Source organism: Glycine soja, chromosome 15 (assembly GCF_004193775.1).
Source record: "Glycine soja cultivar W05 chromosome 15, ASM419377v2, whole genome shotgun sequence".
In the NCBI taxonomy this organism is placed as follows: Eukaryota; Viridiplantae; Streptophyta; class Magnoliopsida; order Fabales; family Fabaceae; genus Glycine; species Glycine soja.
In genome coordinates, this window is record NC_041016.1 from 12099830 (window position 1) to 12121861 (window position 22032).

At 34.4% G+C, this 22032-nt stretch overlaps 3 protein-coding genes and 1 pseudogene across 3 annotated transcripts; 3 read left to right on the forward strand and 1 right to left on the reverse strand.

The window, feature by feature from the left end:
* Nucleotides 1-4129: 4129 nt before the first annotated feature.
* LOC114386397 lies at nt 4130-5527 on the forward strand (annotated as a pseudogene).
* A 1232-nt stretch (nt 5528-6759) lies between these two features.
* On the reverse strand, nt 6760-11230 carry LOC114386954 (melanoma-associated antigen F1-like). Its single transcript, XM_028347032.1, has 7 exons — nt 11063-11230; nt 10910-10958; nt 10555-10801; nt 8413-8565; nt 8066-8171; nt 7835-7949; nt 6760-7121 (listed from the first exon to the last, which is right to left on the reverse strand). The coding sequence occupies exons 2-7, from the start codon at nt 10955-10957 to the stop codon at nt 7086-7088; spliced, it is 705 nt and encodes a 234-aa protein (XP_028202833.1). The 5' UTR covers nt 10958; nt 11063-11230; the 3' UTR covers nt 6760-7085.
* Nucleotides 11231-16535: 5305 nt separating this feature from the next.
* LOC114385668 lies at nt 16536-17060 on the forward strand. Its single transcript, XM_028345677.1, has one exon. The coding sequence runs from the start codon at nt 16641-16643 to the stop codon at nt 16911-16913; it is 273 nt and encodes a 90-aa protein (XP_028201478.1). The 5' UTR covers nt 16536-16640; the 3' UTR covers nt 16914-17060.
* Nucleotides 17061-19253: 2193 nt separating this feature from the next.
* On the forward strand, nt 19254-21838 carry LOC114387156 (MLP-like protein 34). Its single transcript, XM_028347287.1, has 4 exons — nt 19254-19524; nt 20009-20323; nt 20776-20937; nt 21412-21838. Exons 1-4 carry the CDS (start codon nt 19341-19343, stop codon nt 21708-21710), a joined length of 960 nt encoding a protein of 319 aa, XP_028203088.1. The 5' UTR covers nt 19254-19340; the 3' UTR covers nt 21711-21838.
* The last annotated feature ends 194 nt before the right edge of the window (nt 21839-22032 follow it).

Genomic DNA, 22032 nt, shown 5'->3' on the forward strand with positions numbered 1-22032 from the left:
CTTTGAATACTGATAAGTTGAAGGCTGACTTGTCAATCTGAGCCTTATTTTGGATCATGATTGTCTCTTGACTCGACTCTTCAAGCCAATATTACTTTGGTCGAAGACAATTCAAATTTAAAGGGACGCGTCTTGGATCTTGAGGCTGAGATGAAGGTGCTGGAGAAATGTGCTATTGATGTTGAGGCTTCAAACAAGTTTAATAAGAAGGAGGTTATGAGATTGGAGTCTGCTTTGGGTACTACTGAGAAGGAAAGAGATGCCAAAATAGAGGAGAAAATTTGGATTAAGCAGAAAACATATAACGAAGTTTACAAAGCTCATGATTTCGAATTCAATCACTACCTCCTAAAAGTACTATTCCATTGTGAGGTCCAGGATGAATCCATTTTTGACATCAATAAAGATGTCTATAATGGAGACTTCATTTTAATTTATGATATTTCGGAAGCGGGGCACTAGATGGTGGGCAACCAACTACCTCCCTGGCGAAACCCAAATGGCTAATCCCGGCGAGGATGATGTTTTATCTTCTTCTATCGGGTCCATCCTGATCTGGTTCTAGCCTCAATAAGCATCAAGGAAACTCAACGTTATGTATCCCACTGCCCCATCTACCAAGTGGTCGATGTTGGGAGGGTGTATGCATCCTTTGGGCAAGCTCAATTGAAGTCAATATAGTCTGTGCACATTCTCAATTTCCCATTTGGTTTCTTGACCATGACTACATTTGATAGCTATGTGGTGTAGTCTACCTCTTTGATGAATTGGGCTACCATCAGTTTGGAGACCTCTTGCCATACTATCTAACACCTTTCTTCCCCATCTTTCTCTTCCTCTAAGCTATGAGTTCGACATCTCGACATATAGATAATCTATGCTAATGGAAGGTCAAATTTATCCCTGGCATGTTGGTCGTGGACCGTGAGAACATGTTAGCATGTGCACGGATAACTTGTTGTAAGCTACTCCTATCTTCCCTTGATAGATGGTTGCTAAGTTAGGTAACCAATTCCTTTTGAATGTCAAGCTAAAAGGCACATGTTTCTTCATATGGTTTAACCCTATTGTCAGTATTAGTTCTTGGGTCCAGATCTAGCTCCTCAAACCCTTCGATCCCTGCCATAATCTCCACATAGTGCACAACTCGACATGGCTCATCTTTCATTAAGGGGCCTAGCTTGAGACTTTCCATATAGCATTCTCTAGTTGTTCTTTGGTCGACATGAATTGTTATGATGTATCCAGTATTCAAGGGGAACTTTATAGCCAAGTGAGGGGTGTACACTATAGCACCCAAAGGATTTAAAGACAGACAATCGGGAAGTATGTTGTAGGGGGTGTCGGCATGCACTATCACTATCAGATTTGTAGACCTTTCTATTGTGGTCCCTTATGGCATAACTTAGTGTATAGCCATATGTGTCCCTTGGTTCCCACCCTTTCTTTAACAAAGCCGAATAGTGGGTTGTCATGAGGAAAGAGCTCTAAGTTCGATATACCCAACTGCTTGAAAATGTTCCAGAATAAGATATCAGCCAAACTCCCTTGGTCAATAAGTGTCTTTCTCACTATAAAGCTTGTGATTTCTACACTTATTACAACAGAATCATCTTGATCTAGGTCTATTGCTTTGAAATCAATCGAAGTAAAGGTAATAAGTGACATGTTTGGAGCTTTGTGTGGGGAAACCATGTTCACTGGCCAGACCTATTGTAGATGTCTTTTTCGGATTAAGGTGGTTGTCTCTCTTCTAGCAAATCCTCTTACAATGGTGTTGATGACACATCTCAATTGATCAAGGGATTTTTCCTCCCTTTCTCTAGACCAGCTTTGGCTTCTTCGCCTTTTAGTCTGAGAGTGATGACTACAATCCCTTTCTCTTCCTTTGTCATGGTCTTGCCTATAGTTGTTGTGACGCCAATAGGATTGAGGCTTGTGGATAAAATCCTTTGGGTGCCCCATCTTGATGAGGCCCTCTATCTTGTCCTTCAAGACACTACACTCTTCAGTTGAGTGTTCTTGGTTGCAATGATACCAACAAAATTTGGAGAAATTATCCTTGGGCAGAGTGTTGACTCTTTTTGGCATGACTAGAATTTCGGTGGCCAAGGCTTGATCTAGGATGTGAGATTTGCTTGCTCTGAGCGGGGTGTATTGGGTGTAACAAGGTTCTCGGGGTGGTCAATCCCTTATCCCTTGTCTTGCTAAAGTTAGGCTTGTCGGCCTCCTTCTTGGTTAACGTAGCCTCGACTTAAACATGATTCTTGTATTCGATCAATTCTTCGATCTACATGTACTTGGTTGCTCTTTGCCACAACTTATCCATGTTAGAAGCGGGCTTCTTGCATAAGTTTTTTAGAAAGGGTCCCTACCTAAGTGTTGGTATCAAGTGGTTCATGGTGACTGATGAGTCTAGGTTTCGAATATTCAAAGCTATCTTTCAGAAACATTCCATGAAAGTCTGAATCGATTAATCTTTCTTCTTTTATCGTATGTTGACCAAAGCCACCAACGTCAAGTGATGAGGCTGAGTGATTGCAAATTGCATTATGAAATGAGTTGTCAGTGAGTGTATCAAAGGATTCTATGGTGTTGGGGGCAGTCAGGTGAATCAGTGAAGGGCCTGACCCTTCAAGGATGTGAGGAACACTCGGCATAGGACAACATCGTCAGTAATATACTGGTTAACTTAAGTGATGTAAATGTCAAGGTGCTCATCCGGGTCACTAGTACCATCGTACTTCTCAATAGTCAAGTTCTTCTAGTTGTAAGGGAAGGTAGCCTCCATGATGTCGGGGATGAAGGGATTCTTGAACTATTGTAGTTGCTTCCCCATTGTGTTTATAGACTGGGTGTGTGTCTTGCCAAAGACTAACATTGGTGCCTTTGGTATCTCAAAGGTTGTCGAATATGCCTTTGCTCTAATAGTTTTTTCATTTTTAGGTCACTAGGACTGGTTACCCTCTCGTAGTTATGCATTCTCCTGTCGAAGGGCCATGAGCTCTTCGATGTGGTGTTGGCACATATCCAATACTTGCACCTTGCAGCCTCCTCACCATTGAGGATAAGTCGGTCTGGTCCTCCACATGTGCTTTTTCATGTTGTTGATTCCTAGGTCGTTCTGTTGTTGTGTTTGTTCTAGTTCGTGTAATTGCCATAATTCTTAGGATCATGGACTATATTACAGGGCCCCACGATGGGCATCAAATTGTTCCTATCACAATCTGATTGAATACTACTTCTTATGCGGAAAGGTCCTTGTTGTTCCTTTTCCTTCTTCACTTTAATCGAGTGGTGTGATCCAAAAAGGAAGGTATATGCAAAAGATACTCTGATGCTCAAGTAACGATTCAGCCTAGAGAAATAAATACAGATAATAAATGTGTATTCAATGAACAATGATTTTTTACCTAGGAATCCTGTCATTTTATACCAATCTTATTGAGCCTTCAACCTTGGGCTTGTGTGTCCTGATTACCATTTAGGTAATTCGTCTCTAAGCAAGATTAAGTGACTTAATCTTATGATTATTAGTAAATATGATCATTGTCTTGTGTGAGTCTGAATAGGCACTTGGCTACCTTAACCTAATACCTATCTAATATGTTACTTTTTTTCTATTATTAGCGTCATTTTCTGATTTAACTCTAAAAAGCACTACACGTCTACACCTTACAGAAAATAATGCCATCTTGTGGTTGATAGAATATACCCAAAAACATGAGAATGCCATGTTTTACGGTGTAAACTGCTATTACTTTTGTACTAAAAAAATGTTCGGTTGACCAGATTTGTACACGGCATTTCCCCCGAGAATAAACAAAAGGATAATCTTAATCAGTGATTACCAAACAAGTAGATAGAGTTTAATTTGCTTTATATTTTAAATAATTTATGCTACCTATATGAGCTTATACATAAACTATTCGATAGTGTTAATCAAGCTTCAATAGACTAATTCACCTATATTTCCTATGAATTATTGTATGATAAAGAAGGCATAAAATTTTTTGACTAGTCATCTAGAAGGAGCTGGATCCTTCTAAGTTCTAAAGTCACCTCTTGATTTAACTATTTCATTAATAATTTATTTATTTGGAAGATTATTTTAAAAAATCAAACTAATTGAACATTAAGTTTGCGTATTAGGGGAACTTAATTTCCTCTTCCCGGTAACCAGCAACAGCAACGCCTGTATAAACTCTTCATATGCCTTCTTCATATGATCACTTCTTGCATTAATCTTCTTTTTTTTTTTCTTGTATCAGAAAATTATGGGAATTGTCACCACTGAAAGCGAGCTAGTTTCTGCCGTGGCTCCTGCAAGACTATACAAAACCATTGCCCTTGATTATAGCAATTTTTTCCCAAAAGTTTTACCAAACTTAGTCAAGAGTGTTGAAATCATTGAAGGAGACGGAAGGCCGGGAGCAATTAAGAAGTTCACTATTCCTGAAGGTTAATTAAGTTTAACTTTGAGATAAACTTTATATTATGTTCTTATATTCTTGTCATCACATTTTTAAAATATATAAGAATTTATCTAGAATATATTGACAATATTTTATCATCTTATGGCAAATTGCTATATGGTTAAAAATTATTGATTTTTATAACAATTACTTTAAAATTATGTATATATAGAGTATTTTTATTTGGTTGATAATATAATTAAAAATCTTTTGCTCACGGTATATCTTAAATTCATTAAGCAATAATACTTGATTTTTTTTTTAATTTACGATTTGTTCTTAGTGGATACTAGCTATTTAATGTGGTAAAAATGTTATACATGTCCTTATTTGATTAATATATGGGGGAAATGATTTAAATTTCATCTTTTTAAATTTATACATGGAACAATTAGTCGACGTATCTCGCTTATGGTGCATCTGTGCATGTGTTTGAGCTTGTAGATGATTATGGATATGTATATGATTAGGATGTGTCAACCAAAAGGTAGAATGTGATAATTCATGTGTGTGTGTATATATATATATATATTAATTTATCGTTTATTTATGTGTATGATTAGGATATGTGAATCAAAAGGCAGATGTGGTCGACGTAAATAATTACGTGTATGACTACACAATAGTTGAAGGCAATGTGCTCTCTGATAGAGAAGATAAGATGTGTAATGAGTACAAATTGGTGGTAAACCTGATGGAAGATGCATCATCAAGGTCACACGCAAGTACTACACCAGAGGCGATGCTCAACTCATAAGAGTTTCTTAAGAGTATCAAGGAGATGTCAGCTGATGGATCATCTTTTGACGATCATCTTTTGGCTAATCCTGATTACAACTGAACCATATACCAATCTTAGTTTTTGGTGTTGATTGTGGTGCTCATGTGTGTCATTTGAGCATTCATGCATGTTACTTCAATTACTTTATTTGAGTGAGGAAGTGTGAAGTTGTTAAGGAGTTATTTGGGTGTACACATAATGTTGTAAAGATATATCCGTAAACTATAATGAATAATATAAAGACGCCTATTTATGACATGAGTAGTTATTATATTGTTGTGTAAAAGATTTTTATTGTCTCTTATTCCTTACTATTAATAATCAGTTAGTGGGGATTAATTTAGGAAATTGGAAATAAATCTAAAATAAGTCTCTTCTCTCCATTTATAATTGTGTTCACCAAAATTTTCTTTTCTTTGGGGTATATGAGAACAATTATCGGATTTCTTGGAAACAAATATGCATAATTACCAATATTTTTTTCTTGGAAAATTGAAAAAAAAATGTTTGGGAAAACAATAAAAGATAACTAGACCCTCTTCCTCTTTTTTTATAAGAAAAGTCACCTCACGTCAATCAAAGAAATTACAAGAAAGGGAACGGTAGGTAGGGCACAAAATCAAGTTTAAACTAGAATCAAGAAATGTATGGAAAACAATAGAAGATAGATAAACTCTCTTCCTTTTTTTTTAATAAGAAAAGTCACCTAATAGCAATCAAAGAAGTTGAAAGAATAGGGAAAGGTAAGGAGTGAAGAAAATCAAGCTCATGGGTACCAACATAGTTGGGATGCTTGGCCTGCTTTTGATGCTCATCCATCCCCTTTTCGAAAAAAAAAAAACAAAAAGAGGAAATCAAGTTCAAGAATTAAGGAAAGAACAAAGAATATGAGAAAGACACCAACAAATTCATGAAGTTAAGGTCTCTAATCCTTCATCGTTAAAATAGTCAAACTTATTATTATAATAGTTAAAATCCTGGTTTTTAGTGTAATTTCTGAATTGAACTCTAAAAGTACTAGATAATGTCATAAATTTTTTCAAGACATAATAATTGATAGTTGATAGAATGAGCTTATGTTTTAATAATATTTTGAATTCATCTTGTATGTTTAATTAAATTGTATGGCTTATTAAATTGTGTGATTTATGCAATTATAATTATGGTGTTGTTAATTAAATTAAATTTTTTATAATTATTGATATGTTAGAAATTATTGAATAAGAGAATAATGAAATTAACTTTTTATAATGTTGTGTATGTTTGATGGGCCAACTTCTAACTCCCCTATAAATAGAACCCCATCCCAAGCCTTCAACTCACACCTGCATCCCCTATAAATAGATCCATACAATTGTTTTCTTGTATCCATACATCACGAACACACTCCTCTCTAGACAAGAAACAATTGTATGAATCACATTTTACCGATTCAACCAGTTGTTCAACATATTAACGTTTCAAGTGTGTAAATAAGTAGAAAATTTTGTGACCAATTCAAACTCAAGTTGAAACTCGATTTCGTTCATTTGGTTTGTCATCTGCAAGAATTTCCAAACATCTAAACTAAAAAGTATTAGTTGCTTTCTGACAGATACATAACATAAAATTGAACTTGACCTTAACTATATACAGTACACAACTCAAATTCAAATTTACATAACTTTGGCAAATCTGAACAAACCTTTGAAAACATTCATACATCCAATCAGCAGAATTCGCTGAAGACAAAATTTAGATTGAGATTCTTGAAGAATCTAGGGCTTAAATTCAGTAATCAAATGGAACCACGTTAGTATCTCTATTAGACACTGACGAGCTAGCAACTCTTAGGCAGCACCCACTGAAGTGTTGTCCTGCACAATCTGCAAGAGGAACGATGTTTCAGAAAGGCACAAGTAAAATAGTAGGATTATTCAAAACCAACAACATTAGATGATATTTCTTTGACAAAGAGCAATGTTTGTTATCACTTGAAACAATATTTGAGTTATCAGAAACAGCAATCCCTACATTACTTGAAACAAAACTAAACTATATTTCTTTAGTTTTATTTTAAATAAATCCAATATTTGAGTTATCACTTGTTCTCTGTTTGCCTATATGTACAACTGCAGTGCTACATTGGAGACAGGGCACAAAATTTTAAACCTCCTTGGTCTTGCAGTGAAACATATCTGAACAATCCTCCACACACACTGCTCTATTTGTTTTTCTTTTTCCAATGTTGACTACTGCATTCAGCGACAATTTAATAATATAAATAGCAACATGGATCAACATTTGAAGGAGCTTATGAAGAACTTGTTTGAACTTATAAAAATAGCTTATAACTTCCATAAGAGTTTTTTAACTTATTTCAAGTAAGCTTCTTAGTGTAGCTTATCAAAAAAAAAAATTTAATTTATTCCCATAAGGTTTGAGATCAAATTTATGGCATAAATCCTTGTCTGATAAGAGCTTAATTGAACTGTATATTCAATTGCACCCTTATAGCATAACATTAAATTGAATTAAATGAATTAAAAAAGAAAGAACTAACCACAAACTAATAAAATTTGCTTTCCCAAAACACTACCTGAGAGATATATTCCTTAACCCTGTCGTTCATGGGTCCATCTAAAGCTCTCTCGGCAAGCTCATAATATACGGTATTGCCTTCAGGACCATTAACTTTGTCTTTCTGTAAATACCTATAAAGAAAAAGATGAATGAAGAATCACTTCATTGCTTGTCACTAGCATTCGGAGGTGCCACAAAATGCAAAGAATTTTGTAATTTTAAATCCATCACATTAAAAAAGTCTTACCTTTGCTGAACAAGAAGTTCCAATGCTTGCTTAACATTTCCAAGGACTGGATGACTTGCCTCAGTTTCACCCAAACCCATCCTCCTCATTTGGCTCCATAGATTTTCTACAATAGTCTCACCAGGATTTCCATTGTGTTAAAAAGACAGTATCAGAATTGCACTTGAAACTTTCAGTGAAGTTTTAAGCCAATAACAAGCAAAATGTAAAATGCAGAAGCTTTTTATTTATGACATTTGTCAAGAAACCTTAAAGAAGTAGCATTGACTTCCATAAGTTTACTAGGTACATATGCATATATGTAGATATATAATTTTAGCATCATGACACTAAATTAGCAATCATACCTTCTGGAATTTTGCCACCAGCAAGATATACAATACTAATTATCACAAAAGTGAATCCGGATAGATGCGCAGTATTAACATCCACAACATATTTTTCATATACATTAGGAGGAAGTTGACTTATGAGAATATATGATTTCGAATCCGCAACACCTGAAAACAACAACTAAAATATTGTTGGAAAATCCTGGGAATACAAACAGATTTGAACAAGAAAAGAGTAATTCAGTCTAAATTTACTTGTTTCCTCTTAATGTATATGCACAACATTTTTATAGATAGAAAAAAACAATGTTAAATGAACCCTGAGGATTTTGTAGTCTCTATGGGTTCCTAGGTAAAAGTATTACAAGGGCAGAGTTCTTCAAAGTTCAAATGATACTAAACATACAGCCAACTCAACCACAAAGGCAGATCAATCATCAATTATTAACTCATTGAATATACTAGAGTGCAGGATGATTATAAAGGTAGGAAACAGGGTTTTAAAAAACAGTCTGCGACAGTGATTGTGGCCACAACATCAAGTTTTTTGGGGTGTCTACAACAGTAATGCCACTGCATGTTGGGTTACAAGTGTGAGGTGAAGTCTCACATCGGACAAAAGTGAAAAAGTTGAGTACATAAGTGAGAAGAAGACCCATAAACCTGAGTTGCTGGTCCCCTTGGTTGAACAGCTATATAGAGTGCCCTATCTCTAACATCAAAGTTGTGCCTTCGTATGGGCTCTACAAGCCTGTATGGGACTTCCGAGTCGAGAATCTCGAGCCGCATCCTGTTTGCAGCCCTGTTGGTGGTCATGAGGTTGCCAGATGAAGGGATGACACAGTCCCTCCTAAGCCCTATGAGGTACTCTAGGTTATTGCATGGATCAATCAAGGAAAAGGAAAAGGAAAGCCCCAACCCGTTTCGTCAGGAGGGGCTAATGCAGCGACGCATGTTGCGGCAGGGGGAAGCATCATGAGGTCTTGGCACTGGTGGCTCATCTCCATGAATGATGAGACAAGCACATTGTAGTATGTGAACCAGCTCTGGCTGTTGTGAACATCCTCAAGGATTTTGTCAAAGCAGAGCCCTAGTCTAGTCTTCTATCATGGAATACAAGCATGACCACCAACCTAATGAGAGAGCTACTTGTAGCCATCTGGTCCTCTCCATGCCCCGACATTGTCTGCTCTGGTCAACTGCATGCCTGATAACTACCGTCTGAGCATGCTTGGCAAGGCAAATGGGAGCACAAGCATATTAGATAGACTCCCCAGGGGGGTCAAAATCACACTAAGCCTTAAGGTTTTGGGTTAAAGTGTGGTGTTAAGTTTCTTTATGTGGTGACTCGTGGTCCACCGGTGTAAATCTATCCGATGTTTACTTCCCTCTAATCTCCCCAACAACGCAATGGTGGTCACAGTTGTCTGCAATATCAAGAAAGGCGACAAAACCCCAACCACAATTTAAAACCTTGGTTGTCAAACAATTCATAGAATAGAAGCAGATCCATATTTGCTTACAATTCAAGAAGGCAGTCACTGGTCCTGAATTCAAACAATGGATAAAAAATACAACAACAGTCCGAGTTCATAACACTACATGACTCTAACGCCCCAGCAACAGCTCATTAAAATATTCATAATCAAAAAACAACCGAATAAGCAATCCAACCAATATGACTGTTTCACCATTTTCTGCATAAAACCATCCATAACCCATGCTCAAACTCTTGTTAAAAGTTCACAAAACTGAAGTCTAAAACAAAACAATTCTAGAACTCATTACCATGACATGTCAACTATAGTTCCTGTTTGGATAAATTTTTCAATAAACACTTAGAATAAGAAAACAAGAAGGTAAAATGAATTAAGCTTCACATATAAACTAAAATAAACTTTGTCACTTCAACTTAAATAGAAGCTCTCCATTAAAAATTCTGCAAAAACTGATTTTCACTCATGCATAAGCTAATTTTAATTCACGAGACACTTATTTCATTTTAACTTCTTATTTTCTTCTCATACAAACACTTATTGAAAAAGTTATATCCAATCCAATCAGAGTCATTATATGGGCTAAGAAGGCAAAAGTAAAGAGAGAGAGAGAGAGAGAGAGAGAGAGAGAGAGAGAGAGAGAGAGAAGCAAAATGCTCACTTTGTTGGGAGGACCGTGTCTGGGCTTTGGAAGAAGGGTGGGCCCTTTGAAGCTCCCTCATTTCATAGCCAAATACAAAGGAAAGCTTCTCCTTAGCCTCATTGATCACAAAGGTAGGAAGGTTACGCTGATGATAGTTCTTCGTAACAAGTTGAGTGAGTTCCTCTCTCTTAATGGGGCACCCTGAATTTTGATGGGTTTTGAAAAGCATGTACCTAATCAATTCCCCAACAAGCTTATCCTTTTCCTGAAAAATAAATATCAAAGTCAAATATAAAATATGCCCTACTCCCCAAAAAGTGTGCATTTTTAAGTGTCTGTGATGATGCAAATAAAGGAACAACAAGCAAAGTACCTCCTTTGAAATCCCGAATTGGGAGAAATCTTCTGCAGCATTTGCCATCCTGCAAGCAATTGTAGCAGAGAATGATGATGGATTGGTTTTAAATTGGGAAAGTGCGTGGTGAAAAAGGAATGAAAAACGAAAAGAGAGTGAGAAAATCCAAACCTAAGAAGGGTGAAGGGATCGTAATCAAGTGGAAAGTCGAATTAGGGATTTCAGCAGCACCTCACTAAAAAACTAATAATCTAGCTTACACTGGCGGGAGAGGAGCCATGTTTTCTTTGGGGGGAAGAATGAGAGGAGCGATGTTGACAACTTTATTTTTTGTGCTGTGAATGGAAAAAAGGGGTTCAGAACCATTTATATATGTACAAACACAAATATAAATATAATTATTTTACTAGCATAAAATATGTTTTTAATTGAAACATACATGGATAAATTTGTCATTAGTTTTTAAATTTTTAATAATTTTAAATTTCATAATTTTTTTTAAAATGACATTTTTTATATAAAAAAATGTAATTAGCATTTTACCCTACACAAGGTAAATATTAATTTTTACTTAATTAAAATTCATAATAAATAAAATTAAATATTATTTTTGTTCCTTTATTTTTTTTAATTTAACTATAAATGATAAAAAAGATAAAGAACACAAAATAACATATATTCAATAAAAAATATCATTTTGCATATTACATCTTTAGACTTTAAGTGTTTAGGATGGTTCTATATGGTTTGGATTTAAAAGATACTTCAATTTGAATCGATTAATGTTTTTAGGTTTTGCAAAATATATATATATATATATATATATATATATATATATATATATATATATATATATATATATATATATATATATCACTTAGAACCAAATCATCTTTATCATGCATGTTTAGATTAGTTAAGGTTAATTCAGGTTTTTTTTTTTTTTTACTAAAACATACTCATCATATTTCATTACATATTAATTTCTCAATATTCTTGTAGAGAAATTTTAATTGCACTCCTTTTTATTGGTTCACATCACCAAAATTTTAAAACACCTTAATGATTTATTGGTTGTGCAGGTTTAATTATTTTATATTTTATATTTATTTTATTTTATTATTAGAACTCAAACTGAGAAGATCATTTAGAAGTGAGAAGAGGTCTCTCACGCATCATTTGTTGAACCCTTTCACGAAGTCCAAAATCCTTCCACGCACTTGAAATTCAACATCTCAAAAGTTTAATATATGTCCTGCATCAAAATTGCGTAATCTAAAAAAAAAGGCAATAATTGTTCCCCAATCCGCAAATAATGACATATTATCTATAGATGAATTCCGTGTTGAGGAAAGTGGACAATTAAGCACACCACTATTTACTGGTTTGTTTAAGGCCATACAAAGATCTTTATAATCTACAAACTTGATTAGATTTTGTTGAGGGCATTCCAGGAGGCAAAGTCATGTAAACTTCTTCATTAAGGTCTCCATGCAAAAAAATATTATTTATATCTAATTGCTTTAAATGCCAGTTGTTAACAACAACTAAAACAAGTAACAATCTCACAGTAGTTATCTTAGTCATTGGGAAAAAGTATCAAAGTAGTCTTGACTCTCAATTTGAGTATACCCCCCTTGACTACTAACCTAGCCTTATATCTTTCTAGTGACCCATCAGCCTTGTGTTTAACTTTAAAACCCATTTGCATCCAATAGCAGATTTGTTAGGAGGGAAGTCAGTCAAAATCCAAAGTATGATTAGCCTCTAAAGCCTCAATTTCAGCATTCATTGCTTTGATCCATTTGTTTGATTGGGAAGCTTCTTTAAATGAATTAGGTTTTGTCTCAGAGGATGCACCCATAATAAAACTATGGTATGTAGGAGACAAATTTTTGTAAGATAAAATAGAGATTAAAGGATAACGAGTATCTAAGGGTTGACTAGTAACAGTTGATGTGAATATAGTGTGAAAGTATTGAAACTTCTTTGGTTTGGTTCTTTCCTTGTTAGATCATCTAGGAGCAACAATAATTGGTGAATTTGATGGATCGGAAGAAGTGTCTAAGGAATCCAATTGTGAATGATTAACAGAAGTGTTAGGCGATTGAGAATTATCAAGGATAGTAGAGTGTGAAGATGGTGAAGAAAAATCCAAATCTTTACCATGATCATAAATGGTAGGATAAGAATGTACAGGGAATGTGGGAAAAGATTGAGAGGCATAAGGGAAACAATCTTCATGGAAAATGACATGTCTAGATACCATTGTGGCTCCAGAGGAAAGATCAAAGGTAATATATCCTTTAGTGTGAGGCTTGAAGCCCAAGAAAACAGAAGCAGAAGCTCTAGGATCAAGCTTCTTCCTGTTATTAGTGAGAGTGTTGGTGTAGCACAAGCAACCAAAGATTTTTAAGGAAGAAATGTCATATGCAATGTCATATAATTTTTCAAAATGAGATATATTATTAAGAAATGGAGTTGGCAAACAATTGATAAGTAAAACAACATGTTGTAAAGCAAAAGTCCAAAAAATTGGTGGTAACTTGGACATAAAAAGAAGGGCTTAAGTAACATTTAATAAATGCTAATGTTTTTTCTCCACTATTCCATTTTATTATGGAGTTTCAACCCAGGAAGTCTGGTGTATGATACCAGTACTGTGATAAAACTGTTTCATGATAAACTCAACACCATTATCTAATTAAATAGCTTTCACTTTTGTATTAAATTGCCTTTCAACATAGGAAACAAAAGCTTGTAAATGAGTTTGACTCCCAACTTTTGAAGTCATTATAAAAATTCAAACAAATCTAGTATGATCATCTACAATTATAAAAAAATACTTATGTCCATTCAAAGCAATCGTGGCACAAGGTCCCCAAATATCTATATGTATCAAAGAGAAAGGACTAGAAGCATATGAGTCACTATTGAGAAATGAAAGTTTTTTCTGTTTTGCTGTATGACAAGTGTCACAAACAAAGATTTTATCAAGATAGGATAAGTTTGTTTTAACAATTGCATCCTATCATATGAAGGATGACCTAAACAAAAATGCCAAATATCAATGAAGTGTGGTTAAAGGAAAGTGCTTGAGGGTGTGAAGTTAGTATTCCTCATACAAGGAATATTCATGGGCAACTCCATTAACTTTGGTCTTCACAAAACCTATTATAAAGGTTGGATTTTGTAATAACACATTCTTGCATTCGTGAACTAAAAACCAAGCTTAGAATCATCATCAAGAGAGTTTTTAATCTTGTCCACCACGCTCTTGAAGTCCATCTTAAACTGAACGTGTTGCAACCCTTGGGATGAGACAAACTTCAAAGTTGTATGCAAAGCTCAAGCCTCTTCTTCTTGTATATCCATAACTGTACACCCCGCAACAGCAGCCCCTGTGTGATCACGCTCATGTGACGTTCTCGTGATTAAAAAACACAACATTAACACAACATTTCAAGTGCCCCAGCACTGGACGGGACCGGTTATGCATGGGACCATGCTCAGCTCCGTCATCTTAGCATGAACTCATGCACGCTGAACAATACTATAGTCAGAAATATCTATCTATGTTGTCCCAAAGTTTTTCATTTCTCTGCCGCCAAAGACACCATAGCAGCATAGCTACTCTCTTTCGCTTATCACTACACACTTGGTTAAATATAAATAACATCATCACCATTTGAAGGCAAGATTCTGCCTGAAGGGTAAGTGCATCTACAACATGTTTCATCTGCACACAATCCCAGCAACCAGCATTTGAGAACATGAAAAAACCGTATGGAAGGTGGACTCAATTTCATGCTCACATAACGGACAAATGAAGGAGCAATCTATTCCCCTAGTTCTGAGATTAGTTTTTGTGGGCAGACAATTACTACACAACCTCCAGAGGAATACCTTCACTCTCGGAGGCACTTCCAACTCCCAAATCAACTTCCAATCACCACTCATTCTCACTCGATCTTTCATAGTCAGTGAGCCTGTGCATAATCAGTTTATATGCTCTCTTAACCGTATAATGCCATTTCTCGTAGGAGCCCAAATACGTTTATCACGACTTTGGAGGATGGCTTGAGCATCATGAGGTTCAAACAAATTATTGATGAGAGGCACATTCCATCCACCCGAAAGATGATCCACAAGGTCTTTCACCTTCAGCGTTTCCATTCCTAGATACGTGGCAGATTGTATACACGAGTTGGTTGCTAATCTAAACCAAGGTTGCTTCCATACGTCAATACTAACTTCTACCAAAAGCCCTACCTCTCCACCACTTTAGAAGAGACAATGTTTCGTCAAGTGAATGATGGATTGTGTCCTACCAAGGCTTCCATGAAATCCCCTTTTGGAAAATATTTGACTTTGATAACTCTTGACAACAAAGCATTAGGGACAGCAATTCCACATCCATGCTTTTATGGCAAGATTAAAGACAGACATTCTGGAATCCCATAACATTAAGGCTTTTTGTTTAAATATACTTTTGATTCTCGTAAATTAAGGCTTTTTCATGTTTGATCCGTGTAATTTTTTAAAAAATTTTAGTCCTTTTAAATTGATATTTTTTTAATTTTGATCCTGTAAAATATTTTTTATTTATTTTTAGGACCCCTAGGTTTACATTTTTTTAATTTTAGTTGGTATAAGATTTTAATTTTTTTATTTATAATTTTCATAAATTCGTGTTTATAGAAACCAACAATAAAAAATAAAAACTTATAAGAATTAAAAAAATAAACTTACAAAAATAAAAAAAATACTAACTTAAAAAAAATAAAAACACATGTAAGCTTTTTTTTTTATATATACTTTGTTTCCACTCAATCTCATAAGATTTTCTTTTTCCCAGTTTGAGAAATGATTCGAACATCATGACAGGGCTATTGAAACGGAAAGATATTAGAGTCTTTGGAATAGCTACGAGAGAGGAGAGAACCTTTTTATTTCTTTAAAAAAAATTAAAGATTAAATTACAAAAATATTCCTAAATTTAATTTAGAGAATCAAAAGAACTAATTGGTCTTTTTGTCCCACATATGTTAACAAACATATAATTATGGAACATAAATAATATTTCTCTGAAAATGGTATAGGTTAATGTTGGTAATTACAGCTGGATTTTATGAACTCTTTTCTGTAAATTGAAAAACTCAACTAAATGTCATACAATAATTTCTCTTACAAGTTACAATGCAGATTTAAAATACAAAATATAAAAGAATGTCTAATTAAAAAATGTAAATTATGTATTTTAATTTATAATATAAGAGTAAATATATTATTATAGTATAAAATTTATATATATGTAACGTTATATTATATGGAGCAAATATTTTTGTATTTTCAGACTTGATTCTCTTGTAAATATCTTTTCTTTATTTTAATTTTTGTAAGAATATTTAAATAAGGAAAAAATAATGATAATTAAAGACAAACATTCTTATTTTTATTTATATTGAAAAAGATAGTTATTCTTTTTTACCATTATTGATTAATTTGAATACATGAAATTTAGTAGATGGCTATTGTTAAAAAAAAAATTGGTTGTTTTGATTTACATCTGTATAAAATATTGATTAATTAATTGTTATGAATTTCTGATTAAGTTCAAATTTATGGTCTTTCTTTGGGGTAACAGGTAACTGGTACTAACTAGCATTGTAACAGAAAGAGAGACAGACCCAATTACGTAGTGGTTCGGTTGCGTTGCGTTGCGTGCGATCTGGAAGGAACGAGAAAGATGAGAAGAGAAGACACGTGCGAGCGCGTGGAGAAGGCGCTGCGGGAGTGCCACCGGCGAGTTCCGGCGGGTCCGAGTCGCGACTCAGCGTGCCGGCACCTTAACCAGGGGCTGGCGATGTGCCTCGTTTCTCTGGCGTGTCCTGGGGAATCGGAGGCGGTGCGCACCCTCTGCTCCAGCGCCGGCACCGCTCACAAGCGCCACCAGTGCCAGCAGGCGCAGCTTTCTCTCTCTCTATGCCTCTCTTCTCGTCAAAACAATTCCCTGACCTAATTTTCGCTATTTTGATTTCTGTATTGTGATTTTTACTCAAGATAAGCAATTATTCTTTTTCCTTATTATGTAATGTAATTTAGTTTTGATTTGATCTGTAATTGAAAGTGAATTTGTTAGGGAAGAAAACAAACTATTTGAATTACAGCACTGATTTACCTTACTCAGCACCTGATGAGAGAAAATGAGAGGGGGTGCCGCCGCAAAGGTTGGAGTCAGAGAGGTTACCCGTCACCGTGGCTATGCATTGCCGTGCTAAGGGTCCGATAATAGTTGGAACAATTTATTTTAACAAAATTAACTCTTTTTTTTTTACAGGATTAACAAAATTAACTTATTAAATATGAAAAATGTTAAAAGTTAATATAATGTTAGTTTGATAGAAATAATCAGAGTGGAGAAGTGTTTATAGGATCAATCCATTAGAAATTAAAAGTGAATATAATGTTAAATCCTGTAATTTTGTTAAAAGTGACAATTATTTTAGAACATATTTTCAGGACAATAATTAGAAAAGTTAAAAGAAATGTTTTCACTTTTAAATCCATTACAAATAATTATTCCTAATTAAATCACAATATAAATGAAATATTTTCATGACCATTGCATATTACACACTCCACACTCCAGTCCATTATAATTGTTGTGTAAAAGAAAAAATATATTTTAAAATAATTTTAATTTTAATTTTTAATGTAACATTAATTATCTTTTTGTATTTATATTTTTATAATATTAATGATAATATAAAATTAATTTTTTAAAATTATTAATTTTTTATCGATATTAAATAACATAGGACAATAATTATTTTAGGATGGAAAGAGTATTAATTTATTTATTTTTAAAAGGTAAAATTAATGTATTTTTATTGTCATTTTTAATGTATTTATAACATAGTTTTTAATAATAAAATTATTATTAATTTTTTAACTATTAAATATAATTAAAATGTGTATTTAAATTAATTTAATTATTAATGTTTCAGTTTAGTAAAAGAAATTTATTTCCTACCACATAACATGATAAATCAACATTCGAATATTTATCAAAACAGATATTTATATTTAGCGTTTGATAATGTCTAAAGTATAAATGCTTTGGAATCTAATACTTGTGAGTTGTGAGTAACAAAAACAAAAACTAATTTAATTGTTCTTTTATTAAATACAGGATTTTTTTTAAGTAAAAAAAAAACACAGGAAGAATTGGAAAATATTATTAGGTAATTTAAAAGAATTTTTCTTTAAAATAAATTGAGTAATTTTTTTAAAATTACCCTTTAGATTAACATTACTTTTGTTCGTTCTTTAGCATTATTTTTCCTTAACAGAGAGAAAGAACATGCCACTGATGCTGAACTAAGATAACAAATATAACGACCACAACAAACTATTTCGGCCATTAAAATAGAACAAGTTTCGATCAACTTCTAAATTTCTACATATATAGATTTTATTTTATTCCGGTATATAGTCAAACAATTAATTAAAACTTCAAAGCAATCTGTTACAACTTACAAGGTAGGGCTGGGAATGGGAACTCATCAAAGAGTACGATATTAATTTGTTGCCTTAAACAGGCAGACACACTAGGTGGTTGTGTCTATGGTGTGTAAAAATAGCAACTATGCCTATGATCACTGATGGCTATGAACATGCATGATAATAGGGAGAACAATAGACAATAAGGAAATGAATCTTTATTGTGTTAAATGTAATTTGGTCTTGTATTAAGATATGCTAGAGCCATTTCTACATCATTTTCACTTTTTAAGATGTTTCTATTTGCTTCTTAGTTTGAAGTTGAGACCCTTGTGGCTACACACAGTAGATTCATGAATGCAGCCAATAAATTCTCAACTGAATTAGAGACTCAAATAGAAATCCAACCCCCACATTTATTATGTTTGGCTGTGATTCTCTTAACTTAACATAGCGGTGATTCGGTGGCCATATATTCAAGTCATGCTGAAGGAAATATTGGAAATTTGAGGCATCAATTACAGATTGGACTGGCCTTAATGTTTACACACAGAGGTTTTAATACTGATAAAGAAAACTTAATTCCACTATAGACTTCAAAGCTTTCAAAGTATAGTTGAAAAAAAACAGACAAGAGTATTTTTATTAATTAGCCTACAGTTTGCATTGTTTGATTAGATGTTTACGTAGGTAAAGGAAACAAAGACTTTCATTGGAATTAATAAGGCATGCAAGGGGACGGTCCATTTTACAATAGTGGGACATGCACCTTGGAAGTTTGTTGGAATATTGTCAAATGTAACATTAATTGCTCATTTATCCTCTTCATCTATAAATACTCACATCTCTGATATCTCACATCACTGCATTTCCAAGTGCTCCTTATACTTAAGTTTCTATCTAGCCATATCTTGTAGTAGTTTACTTCAAACTTCTAAGCAACATGGTGGTCCTCACTTTCACTGATGAGTTTACTAGCAATGTCAAGCCAAGAAGGTTGTTCAAGGCTTTGATCCTTGATGCTCCTAACCTCATTCCCAAGCTGATGCCGGAAGCCATTAAGAATGTTCAACTGGTTGAAGGGAATGGAGGCCCTGGAAGCATTCAGGAGATAACCATTGCTGAACGTAAGTTGCACCATTTCACACTAATTTTCACTTTAGCATTTATTTGTTATTATTGTTGTTGTTTGTGCCTAAGAATTAGGATAAGGGTGTTGAAGAAATAGGCATGAGAGCTCAAAATACCCACCCAATTGCAAACCTGACCTTAAAGGCCAGAGAATTTACAATTTGGTGAAATTATTACATCATTCAAGTATAATATGGTTTTGGACAATCTCCACATTACACATAATTGAGTTTTATTAACTCCTTTCATGAATTGAAAACCTTGATTACATGTCATGTGGAAATTAAGTAAGATCATAGGCACCTGTTTTAGACCATATAATAATATGTGAGCTGAATTTCACCAATCATTAGATTTCATCTTTATGTCCTAAAGAATTGGTTTTCTACATTTATTGTAACCATAATATGATTTGTCTTTTGGTAGGTTTCAAAATGAAATGACTAACAAATATCATTATTGGTTATGCCCTCGATGCAGGTGATAACATCAAACACTTGAAGCATAGAATTGATGCAATAGACCTAGAGAAATTGACTTACAACTACGCAGTGATTGAGGGGGATGCAGCACTGGAAGAAGTGGATTCAATTTCACATGAGATCAAGTTTGAGGCCACTGAAGAGGGAGGCTGCAAGACCAAGAATGTCAGCAAGTACCATCCCAAAGAAGGGGTTGATGTTAAAGGGGAGGATTTCAAGGCTGCAAGAGAGGAAGGTTTGGCTCTGCTCAAGGTAGTGGATGCCTATCTTGTGGCAAACCCTGAGGCCTATGCTGAAGGAAATATAAATAGCGGTGAGTCGGTTATCATATATTCAAGTCATGCTGACAAAGAAAAATTAATTCCACTTTAGACTTCAAAGCTTTCAAAGTAGTTGAAAGAAACAGACAAGAGTATTTTATTCATTAGTCTACAATGTATATGATTTCGTAATATCGCTGCATATATTAGGATAAATAGGCCCACAGGTTGCAATGTTTGATTATATATTTACGTAGGTTAAGGAAACAAAGACTTCCATTGGAATTAATAAGGCATGCAAGGGGATGGTCCATTTTACAATAGTGGTAGTTTGTTGAAATATTGTCAAATGTAACATTAATTGCTTATTTAACCTCTTCATTCATAAATACACACATCTCTGGTTTCTCACATCACTGCATTTCCAAGTGCTCTCTATACTTAATTTTCTTGCCATATCTTGTAGTTCACTTCAAACTTAACATGGAGGTTCTCACTTTCACAGATGAGTTTACTAGCACTGTCCAGCCAGGAAGGTTGTTCAAGGCTTTGGTCCTTGATGCTCCAAACCTCATCCCCAAGCTGATGCCTGAGGCCATTAAGAATATTCAACTGGTTGAAGGGAATGGAGGCCCTGGAAGCATTCAGGAGATAACCATTGTTGAAGGCCAGTTGTACCATTTCACACTAATTTTCACTTTATCATTTTTGTTTTTGTTTTTTGTGACCTAGAATTGGGATCCAAGGTGGTGTGGGGAAATTGGCATATGAGAGCTCAAAATACCCACCCAATTGCAAACCCTGACCTAAAAGGCCAAGGAATGTACTATGTGGAGAAATTATTACATGATCCCAGTCTATTATGCTTCCAGATAATCTCCACATGACACGAGTTTTATTAACTCATTTTGGTTACATGTCATGTGGGGATTAACTGAGATTATAGGTACATGGTGGTTCTAGAACATATGATAATTTCTCATACCATGAGGTAAAGCTCACCAGTCATTAGTTTTCACCTTTATGTCCTAATCAATTGGTTTTCTAAATATATTCTAACCATAATGCCATATATCTTTTGGTAGGTTTCAAACTGAAATGACTAACAAAGATATCATTGTTGGTAATGCCTTCAATGCAGGTAATAAGATCAAACACTTGAAGCATAGAATTGATGCAATAGACCAAGAGAAATTGACATACAGCTATGCAGTGATTGAGGGGGATGCTGCACTGGAAAAAGTGGATTCAATTGCACATGAGATTAAGTTTGAGGCCACCAAAGAGGGAGGTTGCAAGATCAAGAATGTCAGCAAGTATCATCCCAAAGCAGGGGTTGATGTCAAAGTGGAGGATTTCAAGGCTGCAAGGGAGGAAGGTTTGGCCCTCCTCAAGGTAGTGGATGCCTATCTTGTGGCCAACCCTGAGGCGTATGCTTGAAGCATTGAAGTGATCTTATAGGGCACCTTTGCATTACATTATATTTTGATGTTCTCTAAACTCAGCCTATAGTCTACTTTGAAACCAAATATGATATGGCTTATAATAAAAATGAGTTACTTTGATGAGGCTTGATAGTTAAGGTACCAGGAGATATTACATTTATACTATCCACACAATTACTAATTAAATGACGGGATAATCAAAGACAATGGTTATATGGGACACTTCTTAACTTATAATTACACAATGATTAATTATGCCACCAATACAGATGCAAGAGTGAGTGAGACAGTGGTGTCTAATAAGCACTTTCCTTTTT

Excerpts from the sequence above, each read along its gene's own strand:
- LOC114386954 (XM_028347032.1), bottom strand. The coding sequence starts at position 10,957 with ATGGCAAATGCTGCAGAAGATTTCTCCCAATTCGGGATTTCAAAGGAG. Across the intron at positions 10,802-10,909 it reads AATTCGGGATTTCAAAGGAG|GAAAAGGATAAGCTTGTTGG; the intron begins GTACTTTGCTTG and ends TTTATTTTTCAG. Across the intron at positions 8,566-10,554 it reads GACACGGTCCTCCCAACAAA|GTGTTGCGGATTCGAAATCA; the intron begins GTGAGCATTTTG and ends TGTTGTTTTCAG.
- LOC114385668 (XM_028345677.1), top strand. The coding sequence starts at position 16,641 with ATGAGAAGAGAAGACACGTGCGAGCGCGTGGAGAAGGCGCTGCGGGAG.
- LOC114387156 (XM_028347287.1), top strand. The coding sequence starts at position 19,341 with ATGGTGGTCCTCACTTTCACTGATGAGTTTACTAGCAATGTCAAGCCA. Across the intron at positions 20,324-20,775 it reads TGAAGGAAATATAAATAGCG|ATGAGTTTACTAGCACTGTC; the intron begins GTGAGTCGGTTA and ends TCACTTTCACAG. Across the intron at positions 20,938-21,411 it reads GGAGATAACCATTGTTGAAG|GTAATAAGATCAAACACTTG; the intron begins GCCAGTTGTACC and ends CCTTCAATGCAG.